General features: G+C 42.0%; 1 protein-coding gene across 2 annotated transcripts in view; it reads right to left on the bottom strand.

Moving 5' to 3' along the window:
- Cntnap5 (contactin associated protein family member 5) overlaps positions 1–12,303 on the bottom strand; it is an 801,158-nt gene that overhangs the window by 438,396 nt on the left and 350,459 nt on the right. For both annotated transcript variants that reach the window (XM_010637689.2, XM_010637692.2), the window contains exon 4: positions 4,184–4,331. In XM_010637689.2, coding sequence (XP_010635991.1) covers positions 4,184–4,331 — 148 coding nt within the window. The remainder of the gene's footprint in view (positions 1–4,183; positions 4,332–12,303) is intronic.

Below are 12,303 nucleotides of genomic sequence, written 5' to 3' on the forward strand. Positions count from 1 at the left end.
GGCTCTTCCTGTGTGCCTCATTCATCACTCACTCCCTGGGTGCACACCGTCTGCTCAGGACCCGGCCCAGCTCTGGATACCTCGGGGTCACAACTGGAACCCGCGCAAAGGTTAGAGCCAAGGTAGAGGAGATGAATACCAGACCACTATAGGACAAATAAATCAATGTTTGAAAGGGGCTTCAAAGTCCAAGCATGGGGCTTCTCAAAGTTCAGAATATGATCCTCATTTTTCCCTACATCTCTAGGGCTTTGCATGTTGCTCAATATACTAAGTGCTAAAGGGTTAGTGACAGTTAGAGTAGAGTAGAGTAGAGTAGAAAATGAGTGAAAGACCGAATGTGCCAACTTGTCCAAAATGATAAAAGTTCATGCATCTTAAGAAGTTATAGACCTATAATTCCTACTCATTTTAAGCAACTTATTTAAACAAAATTTTGATGAAATTTATTAAGTCCATAAAATCAAATCACTTCCAAACAAACTTCAGTTATATTATCAACAAGTAACCTCATTACCTAACTGACAGAATGAGGGCTGACCAGTGTATTTATGCATCAATGCCTATTTACCAATTAGCTCTTTATGGGTTTTAGGTTCTGGCACTTAATAATCAAATAGCCTTACCTCACGGCTCTAAATTTACATTAAGTGCAGGAACTTGGGGAGGCCCTCAGCAAACAAATAAAGAAAAAACAAATAAGTGGGATTCTCATTTGTGCTGTAAAGTAAGTAAAGGCACAACATATAACCACGTGTCAATAGCAGGTGCCCCAAAAGTAGGGAAGTGTGCCTAGAGGGGAGGCCAGGGTAAACTGAGAATTAGACCAACAGGAACAGTGAACTGTGTCAATTCTCGGAAAAGTTGTTTGGGAATTCAATGGTCCTGAAATACAAAAATCCCAGTATATTTTAAGAATAGCAAGAGGGCTGTGGGCTAGACAGAAGTGAAAGGCAGTTGAAGAGGGAGGCAAGAAACATTCAGCAGGGCATTTAGTTGAGGAGTGTGCATTTCATTGCAATTGAATCAGAGAGGGAAATGATATAATTTTATTTTCTCATTTAGAATGACCACTTTGGTACCTGTGTGATGCATGAGTCTGGGAGACTGGGTATGGCAGGGAATTCACATCTGAAGCTATGGGGCACAGGCAGAGAATTCTGTTCACAGTGTGAGGAGAGAGTTTCACATATCTCACATGTGATTTACAGAAAGGAGCTGGGCTGTAAGGTGATCTGTAGCTCACTTAGCAGGACAGAAGGCATTTGGAAGAACAATCCGAGTGCCTCCTGCAGGGGGCGATACTTGTACTATTTACTGACATACAGCAGTAGGTGTGGGCCAGTCTCCGAGGTAAATAGTAATGAAGAATTCCACTTCTGCCCTACTAAATGTAGATATTTATCATACTTTCAAGTGGTGATATCAAGTAGGCGATTGCATGTATATAAAATTCTGGGTCTCTGGCCAGGAGGTAGAGATGTGAGTTGACCAGCACATGGGTGTTGTTTGAATTCTTAGAGCTCTGTGAATCTAGCTTAGTCCTAGGGAGTAGAAAGAAGATACAGGAGGGTCTGAAACTAAGCTCTGAGAAGAAGCAAGTGAAGCAAGTGAGATAGGACGAAAGGCCAGGACTCTCAAAAACAAAATTGTTATTTGAACCAGATACTTTGAGAGATGGAGGCAAAAAGTGAAGTGGCCCCTTGGATCTGTGTGTGTGGGTATCACTGATGTATCTTCGCTAAAGTAGTTTGGGTGGAACGTTCTTCCTCGGTCAGGGGAACCAACAATGTGGAACCAGTAGGATGCGTACATATGTTGGAAGATTTACTGCAAGATGTGGCTTACAAAGTTTTGCTGCTCTTTAAAAACATGTGAAGTCCAGAGGACAGGTCTATCTGGAAGATATACAGAAACTCAGGCAGCAGCTGAAGCTGCTGACCACGTCAGATTTCTTCTTCCTTAGAGAAATCTCAGAGCTGCTCTTGAAATGTCTGAACGGACTGAATCAGGACTACAAGATTCTCTAGGATAATCTGAATTAATTGACCCCAACCCCATCACAGCAACATGTAGAACAGTTTTGGGTTGAATAACTGGGGGTTAAGTCCTGGCCACATTGATGCATTCAACTGACCCCCAGATGTCTAAAGACAAAGGGAGGAGAGCAGGTTGGGATAGTGACCGAAGAAAGAAACTGTTCTGTGAAGAAGAGGAAGAAAGAGAAGAAGAGGCTCTAATAGGGCCATGGGGGTTTGTTATTATTATTTTGTTCAGTGGCATATGCAGTAAAGCTCTACGCTTATTGGAAAAATCCAGTTGAGAGGAAGGTAAGACCATGCTGAAGAAAGAGCTAGATGTAGAGGCATGGTTAAGCATTGGCTTTAAATAGAGGTTAAAAAATGTGCTCTTCCCCACCATCCCAAGGGAAAAAAACCCAATTCCAGTTGAAGATTATAGGGTTCCATTGTGAGCTGTGCTGCAGGAAAGAACATTTTCTGTCCAGCAGCTCACTGAGGTAGTTAACGTCACACTGTTTGCCATGCTTCCCCTAAGGAAACTCAGCCTCACAGAGGATGTTCTAGGTGTAGAGCTGACAAAGAACAGGTAGGCCTGGGATCCCTCAAAGTCAGGAGTTCTCAGTTTAATCCACAACTGAACCCTTGCAGACTCAAGGACCTCTAAGTATCTTGGAAGGCCTTACACGGTATTGTGGACACTTTTTCTGACGAAAGAATCTCTTGTTGTCACCCGATTCCTAAAAGGGTCCATATCAGAGAAAGTGAGACATGCAGCTCAAAGACATCATTTAAGCCTGCAGTCTGTGGTTTATATGAAATTGTAAGTCTGTATAAGCAGACAGTGCAGGTGAGCAATGAGTGTGAAGATTGAGGAGAAAGATCCAACAGGAACCATGCTAAAATATAAAGTATGAGAACATATTAAAGAGTAGGGAAATGATTAGGCCTAAATAGACTATTGGAAAATAATATAAATCATTTTTCTTATCTCTTATAGCATTTAACTGTTACACTCTATTTAAAAGCAAACAAAAGCAAAAGCAAAAACTAAATCTTTGGCGTAGTGGCAACTTGATAGCAAGAGAAGAAGGAAATAATTCCATGGCCGCATGGTTTGTTGGTGTTGTATTCTAAATCACATTATGTCTGAAAGTGCTTGTTCAAGATAAATGCAGTCATTCCACAAGCAAATCTCCTGTGTGCAGGATTTTATTTTTACTAGACACACCTTATACCCATAATTTGCCTGGAGAGCTATTAACATTTGCTTTCTGAGTCCCCATTCCCAGAAATATTAATTTTGCATGTGTATAGTGTAACTAGGGAAATGTGTTTTTACAGAGCTTCTAAGTCAGGCTTCTGGTTGATCTCAGTGTGGGAAACAGGGCATGTGCAATATCAGGCACTCCCACAACCTAAACCAGAAACCTGCTGAACTCACTTAAATAAAAATCCTGGGGAATCAAATGTGTTTACTCATTAGAGGTCAATGGTTGTAACACTAGGAATCTCATTGCTTATAGCAGAAAATTAACTTCCGATGAAGCAATTTTGGATTTTAGTATGAAGCCTATGGGGGAGAATTATGGGATGGGGAGCTTCTCTGCATGATTCGGATTCTTCTTCTTCTTCTACAGTGATTACCAACCTCACCCATGTTTCCAGCTCTCCGTATGTGCAAGGTAGAGCTCAACTTTCAAATTCAGCATAAACAACTTGCAAAAAAACGGGCGCACATCGTAATTCTAGAGAAGCTTTCTGTGAGTAGCACTGCATTGAAATCATCCTCCTCCTTCCAGAACAAGTGAAGGAGAAGGCTTTTCCCTTACGTTTGTAGTTTAAGAAGACCTTCATATCAACTCACCTCATTTCTGGGAAAAAACGAATGTGACAAGTTCTTTTATTGCAAATGACAACCCCCCCACCAAGAGCTCATAATATTAAACTTTTGCTTGAGCCTTGCTGCATCATTGTGTCAAAATGTCTTGAGCCTTAAAGAGAAGTATATTTGTCCTGTTTTTGGTTAAAGCACACACACTATTGAAGGCATAGAAATAACTTTGCGTGCAACCGTGTTCTTTTTCAGTGTGCAGGGCCCGGGTCCTGTGTCTGGAGCTGCGCAGAGACAAACGGCAGGGTTCAGCGGCACATGTGCTACTCACTGTAAGAGCATCCGTACACCTCCACCCGCAGGCCGATCTTGCCACTCGGATTCCACGCCAGGGGCACGAAGCGAACAAAGCGGGCCCTCACTGAGTGAAGCAGCTTGTGACGCACCACGCTGTCAGCGTTCATGTTTCCCGAGAAGGTCTACGGGGGACAAAGAGACCTGGTGAGGCCCCGGGGCAAAGGAGCAGGGCACAAAGCCACACACGCCATTCCACCGAGTCTTTCAGGAAAAAAAAAAAATCTCCGATTTCATCTGACTTGTGTGACAATTCCTTGCCTGTCGCATTTTTTTTTTTGAAAGACTGTACATTATCCTTTAAGAAACTCCTCTCCCCCACACTGAGTGACCAGCCAAAATTTATAAAAAGAGCAATCCTGGCACATCATAGAAGTCCTACAAGTTTAACAGAGTGGATAATACAATGAAATCCCAGTCTTCCTAATCATAATCACTGAGGACCGGGCGAGAACTGATGATCTCCTCTTCTAAGGTTTTTATTGAAGTAATAGTTGTCATTATTTCAGTTCAGTCACTATGCTATGTACATTTCATTAATTATCTCTATTTTATAGATTAAAAAAAAACAGACTTTAAAAAAAGAGAAGCGAGGAAGAAAATAATCTCCAAATCACCCACTTGATTGCTAATTGATTGGCTTGAGTTCTAATTCCATGGTTGTCCTATTCCAAATCTAATGAAATTCCTATAGCTTTCACTCTTCAACTGTGCCATTGTTAACTGTGACAGGGAAAACTCAGATTTATATGTAGTTCATTTCATATTTCTTCTTCAAGCCAAAGCGAAAGAACTTATGACCCAAGAAATATTTGGCCCACTAGAAATATGCCTCACAGCTCTCAATGGTCTGAACTATTTCTGGAAAACTTTATCTTTTCCTTCACATGTGATCCAAAGGCTTACAGCTCATCCTTTTTTGCTTGTTTGTTTTATTAGGGAAAAATGTACAAAACATAAATTTTACCATTTAACCATTTTAAATATTTAATTCAGAGGAATTATGCACAGTCACGTTGTCACACAAACATTACCACTGACCACACTCAGAAGGGTTTCATTATCCCTGCTTCTTCTTTAAGACAGGTGTCTTCTGGCAAGCCACCGTGCTGCTTGCTTCACTTTGAGACATCACCTGTCTTCTTTTTTAGGCTCAAGAATTTACAGATAAACCTGCCTGCCCATGTACAACCAACACTAGCCAATTAAAATGCTATTTGGTTTTTCAAATGGCCAAAGTGATTTTTGTCTACTTAATGGAATCCATTTTCAAAGACTCTTAAATCACCTTGATTATATTTTCCTAATCCCTGGGAATCGAAGGTACCTTGAACAGTCTGACAATTCTATTATCCAGAAAACACCCACTAGCTGTGAATTCAGACCCCTGATACAGTGATGCCTATGATATAATCTTGAGGTGGCTTAAAAAGAAAGAGGAAGTTGAATTCTTATGCTGCCACTACTCCTGTAGCACAGCTCTGCGTAAGAAGAAATAGCTTGGTGAAAAAGAGCTTCCTGAGATTCAAGTCCAGGGTTCCACCCCACATGTTTGCCAAAGGTTCTGGCCATTTTGCTGCCTCCAAACAAAGAAGGACTTTATTTGGCAAGACTGGTCTTCCGCATTGCCACTCCCACCTGGCCCAGACAGAAGGCTGGCCTCATTCCCCAGAAATGCTTTTCACCGTGGAACTTGGGGTCTTTTAAAAGTTCCTGTGATGTGGATTTTTTCATTTATTTACTTGCTGCTTTTACTTCTTTTTCTCAGAAATGTCTGTTCATTTAAGATGTTCATTTTTGAATCAGGTCCTTATATTTGGGGAGGGGCTGATTGTTTTGAGTTCTTTATATAGTCTAGATAATAGTCCTTTGTCTGAGGAGCAGCTGGTAAAAAATTTTTCCCACATTGTAGGTTGTCTCTTAGCTCCTGTTGATGGTTTCTTTTGAAGTGCTAAGCAGCATGTAAATATACGAAAAAATGTTCCACATCACTGATCATTCAAGAGATGCAGAAGAAAACAACACAGATTCCACCTCACCCCACAAAGAATGGCTGCTATCAAGAAATCAATAATAACAAATGTTTGCAGGGTTGTGGCGAAAAAGGAACCCTTCTCCATTGTTGCTGGGAGTGCAGACTGGTGCAACCACTGTGGAAATCAATATGGAGATACCTCAAAGAACTAGGATTAGAAGTTCCATTTGACCCAGCCATTCCTCTGCTGGGTATCTTTCCAAAAGAATTAAAAGTATCATACCACAGTGATATATGTGTACCCATGTCTATAGCAGCACAGTTTGTAATAGCTAAAACTTGGAAACAGCCCATTTGCCCATCAGTTGGAAACTGGATAATGAAGGTGAGGTTTTTCTATAAAATGGAATACTACTCAGCCATAAAGAATGAGAAATTAGATTCATTCATAGGAAAATGGATACATATTGAGGATATGCTCCTAAGTGAAATAAATAAGTCACACATGTGTAAATACCGAACAGTTTCCCTGGTGTGAGAAACTGTAATAGTACATAAGATCCTAATGAGATAACTGACATTGTGAAATAGGAAGAAAGGGGCTAAAGGTGCAGGGAAAGTGGGAAGGGCAGGGGAAAGGTAATAAAGGAAAGAAAAAAATAGGAGAAAATGAAAAATGGAAATAAAATGTTTTTAAATGGGGAGGGGAGGAGGTGTTGAAGGGAGGGCAGGGACAAGGAAAAAATGAGAGCCAAGACCTGTCATATAGAGGTACAAGATCCCAATGATGAGTGTAACTGTACTGCATTCCTAAAATGTACCAATAAACTCAATGAGGAAAAAAAATCCTGTTTATATCTGTGATTTGCATAGGCAAAATAAGAGGATATGGGGTACAGAGTTTCTATAGAGTACAGAATTTTATGTTTCCCTATAACCTAATAGAGGGACTTTCATTCACCACTGTGGATTCCCTATTGACTGTAGGGGCATCAATCCCGGACATGATTCCTTGGGTCTGGAGATCATTCATCTAACAAGACGTACAACAGGAAACTATCCATTCTGAAGGTGACGAGGCATCCCTCTTAGGTCTGTGTAATTTGTAGGCAGAATATATCTTGACAATATCTTTAATGTCTCATTGTCTATCCACATAAAGTTTTGTTTTATGACCTGGAAATACTTTTATTTTCTCCTTATATCATAGATGCTATACTCTGAAGAGAAGGAACTCTGAATTGCCATTCAGAAGTGGCAGCAGTCTCTTATGACTGACACTGGTCAAGCAGGTTACTCAGACTTTCTGTACCTCACTATCCTGCAGTCTGTGATTACAGTCTCACACTCTCAATACTTCCTATCCCCAAGTTATGTCTTATACTCAAAGGGCCCGGGCCAGGCTGACGCAGTGTTGTAGAGCTTACAGATCCTGATTGTTAGGGACCTAGCACTAGATGCTGGGGCAGACTGAGCCCAGAGAAAGCTACAACAGGCACCCTCACCAAGCTCACCAGAATAAGACTAGATCATTGAGGTGCTACCTACAGTCTAAGAAACTTTCACTTTGCTCCCATTATCACCTCTATATGTAAGTGAAGTCAGGCTTCTGCAAGAAAGTAATTGCTGTGGGCTACATCACAGCTACTGTTTTTCGAGTATTCTCCATGCCAGCCACTTGCTTGGCTCTTTTCCTGTTCACTTGTGCTGCTCCTGCAGCAGAACATTTTTCATCAACTTCCTCACGCGTGCACACATTTAACCTTACCAAACTTGCATACATCCTCCCGCTGAGTGGTCGATGAATGTAGAGTCCTCACGTCACCCTGTGACTCAGAGGCTTTTGCCATGAACACACCGCAGAAGGGCAGATCCTTCCCGTTTCCATTTCTGAATGGTATTCCAAGACTGATTCTCAGAAAGTTGGCTTTTGTTTCTCCCAATCCCATGTTAGTATTACGCTGAATTTTTACACAGGCCTTTTATGGTTATAATGAGACTTGTATAATCATTACTATTAAATATTATGCGTATAATCTTTAACAAAACAGTCCATTGATTTTTGCCTTAAAGTATTTATTTGTCTATCTATTCATTATTTGTGTGGTGCTGGGGACGAAACTTGGGGTTTCCTGCTTGATAGAAAAGCACCCTCGTAAGCTGAACTTCCTGCTCTAGTAGTTCATTGGTTTTAGGCCTATGCAGTAGCACAGTGCAGAAGTTAATCTTTCTTTTACGATAGGTGAAGAGCTTGAGGATGTCAGACATGGAGCTCCATGCCATGCTCACATGGAGAGAGTGCGGATTTGTCCTAGACGCAGCCTCCCATCTCTCCCCTCAGAGGAACCTTCCATTTCGTAGGGCACTAATGTCATCAAAGATAACAACCAATGGAAGAAGGACCCCAGGAGGAGCTCTGCCATGCTCAGGCAAGTGGAAGAATTTACATGAAGTAAGGAAGAGGGGATGCTTGAGTCAGCTTTACTTCTTTGGCCTTGATGCTCATTTCTGGATGGTAGACACCACCTCGGTTTGTGGATGATGATCCCGAAGAGATGGTGAAGGGCTGACCTCTTCCCCCAACCTTTTCAGCCAGCTAACACAGTGAGGGTGAACTGTGAGGCTAAGCACAGGACTGGACTTAGCAGTGGAGACTACACAGGTCAGCATTCGGTGACTCCTTTGGGTTCAGCAGTCATCCTACTAGAGTCAGCCCACCCATATTGACACTTTCTCTGGCTGCAACATCGTGATCATCTAGGTGCTGCCAAGCAGATGTTATTAACTTGCCTAACTGCAGTCTGTGAAAAATATGACAGGGGCAATAACTGAGTTTGGTAGCCACAACCTTGACATAGGATAATGGGAACCCAGCTGGGCGTAGTGGCTGGGAGGCTGAGGCAGGAGGATCGCTGTGAGTTTGAGACCAGCATGGGCTACATAGTGAGTTCCAGGTCAGTCTCAACTACATAGTGAGACCCTGTCTCAAACAAACAAACAAACAAACAACAAAACAAAACAACAACAACAAAAATAATAGTGTTATTTCAAACCTGGGGCTGTCAGTTACATGGTGCTGCCTAACAGTGTGTTTTTAAGAGAAGCAGGGAAGTGGTAGTAAAAAAAAAAAATGATGATATTTGGGTGCTAACTGTAACAATCCTGATGATTTCCACTCTTTATCCTCAGCAAGGTGCTAGTTGCTTTGGTGAAATGGATTGTGTCTTGTTTAAACTGCAATGTCTGTCCTTGTCCCTGGGACACAGTACTTCTTGAAAGTGATTTAAGTAACTGCACCAAACTTTATGTAGCTGTTTCAGAATCTATCCATTTACAAATATTACCTTTATATTGCTACAACGTGCAATATTAGAAACTTACTGAATGACTGCAGGAATGGACAGACAAAGGGCCCTCAATGACTTTTCTGCCTTTACATCAACAATGGCCACTGTACTTAGCAGCCTCTTAGCAATACAAACACTACTCGCAAAAATAAAACAGAGCTATGTTCCTATACAATGTATTTGTGAAAATATTTTGTGAGAATATATCCTGAAATAGGGAAGACTTCATAAATTTTCGTGAAGTTTTCTAAATGATGTTCTCAAAAAAGAGTGCAAACTAAAGCTAAGGAAAGACTGAAAGTCCAGAGCAAATTATAAATAGGTTTATTTGATATAACACAGTTAATAAGCCATAGGCTAATTAATACACAAGCCATAGCATTACAACAAAAACTGATAAAGCCACTCAGACTTTAATGTCCTAGACTTTGTCGGCAGAGGTATGTGCAGAAATAGATTTTCAACAGGCACTTAGAGAAGAGAAAGCCAGCCACTACAGGTGGCCGAGAATGATTGTAAAATGTTAGATTTTAGGAGGTTCAAAGAAGAATTAAACTGTTGAATTATTATGTTCTGTTTCCTTGTCTTTCTTGTTTACAGTGCATGCCCTGTGATGGCCTCTTAGAGCAGCAGTGGGGCATCTGCTGCCATTTCCCGGGAACGGACTGTTATTTAATGAGGCTAAAAGGGCTCTCAGACCTCAACTGCAATATAGGAACATAGCCGCATTCTAATATTGGCGAAAGGGTATGTTTGATCCACGTTACTCCCACCCAGCCTCCTTCACCTTTTTACGGCCTCTGGTGTAAAAGAATAATTCAGACTTTGGGAACAGTGTAGAGAGCCCGACCTCCAATGAAGGAGCTCATGATGATTCGGCTCAGGATTTTCTAAAGACTGTGCGGTGGCGTAAAAGCGATATGAATGTAGGTGAACTCATGCTTCCAGCTTTGAATTGTGACCTTCTGCTAAGCTTGTGCTATGCCGGCACCCCTCTCTCCTGGGATGCTGGACGAAGTCTGGGCAACAGCTCCCAGGCAGCCCAGAGGCTGAACAGCCAGCAGCCCTGCACAGTGCTTAGCACTGCCCCGCCTGGTAAGGTGTGAGCAGTGCATGTCCAATTTATGATATTTTCAATTTACAAGGGCTTTCCTGGGCTGAATCACTGCTTTTAAATCAAAACACATCTTCAGAGAATAACTATCACCCCTGCCCTATCGTGACGACCAGTGTGGGGGAGCATGGACTTCCACAGCCCACTTCGGCACGTGTTACATCAGGAGTCCATGCCACCTCTGCTCTCCCTCTGTCTGGACAGTGGAACTCTGCCACGGACACTTACGCATCCAATCTCCAGTCTCTGGCTGCAGACATCTCTCCAGTGGATCGCGGTGATTCCACAGTGCCATCCAACCCCTACTCAAGCCTCAGGATACCTGCGCTTTTATGCTGTGTGTGACCAAGTAACCATCTTCTACTTGTCTCCCCATTCTCACCTGAGCTGCCAGTCGTCCTCCTGAAACCTTCTGTGGCCATTGCAGAAAATGAACTCCAAAGGAATGTTCTAATATTGGCCATTTGTTATTAATTTACTCATAAAAAGTTTGTCTCTGATGCGAATCTTATCAGGTACAAGGTCTCCAAACTCACTGCAGGATCCCCATCCTAACACACTGCATATGTCTCTTTCTAATTCCAGTGATTGGATGTCCTAGGACGTAACAAAAGAAGTTATAAAATGCCCTGTGAATATGTAGATGACAGATTTAATCAGTTCTCCAACTTGAGGTGCCAGTGCCATCATAATGACCTGTACCTGGCCCTGGGCAGAAGAAATCCAAATTTCTGTAGGCCAGACCCCCCTGTTATCTGGCCTTCTACCTTCCTCTCCACCTTGACAAAGCGATGAGCTCTGTATCCCATTTCTGCATTACTCTCTGTTTGTTGAACCAGTGTCCCTTTCATATCTGTTTGCATGAAAACTCTCCAATGAGTGACCGAGGTACAAATAGAGACCACTGAACTTCAAGAGTTGTAAGCACCAGGAAGGGGCACTGAGAAAGTTATTTTAAAGTAGAACTTAAAGCTACCTCAGATCGCCATTGGCCTCTCTCTGCTTCCAGCTTTGACAATCAAGCAGCACTGACCTGCAAGAAAGCTTCTGATTTATGTTGCACAAAATGGAGCCTAGACCAGTAGAACTTTGTGTGCACAAGAGACTGACAGCCTTCTTACGGCAATTACCACACCTGGCTCACTTATTTCGAGAAAATAAAATACAACTAACCAATAAAGCAACCATGTATATCAACCCAGAGCCAATCTGAAATGTGACTTATCCTTAGGTGATCCAGGCCACTAGCATTCTTGAAGATACAATGCATGTGAAGATCAACATTAAATGAGTACTTATGTGCCATTGCTGTTCCATTGGTGTTGTCCTGTTTATTATGAAGTTCTGGAATTCGAGTGACTTCTGCTGTGTTAAATATAAGGGATAGTAGAAGGGTTGCTAACAACTGTGTCACATGATTGTAGTTCCATCTCTGGGTTGAGAGTTCTCACGCCAACACGTATGGCAGCTTCACCGTATGGTTCATGCCTGGGAAGACTGAAATTCCCACTTAGAAAAAGCACACTTGTCATACCTCACTACAGTGAGAAGAAACGATGCCTTTGCCCTTCTGAAAAATAAACAGAATGATTTCTTCCTGATCGGTGCATGGGAGTTGACAGAAAGGGAACTGGACTGAGCAGGCACGCTACTGCAGCAAG

Source organism: Fukomys damarensis, unplaced genomic scaffold (assembly GCF_012274545.1).
Source record: "Fukomys damarensis isolate Sample0158 unplaced genomic scaffold, DMR_v1.0_HiC HiC_scaffold_29, whole genome shotgun sequence".
NCBI lineage: Eukaryota > Metazoa > Chordata > Mammalia > Rodentia > Bathyergidae > Fukomys > Fukomys damarensis.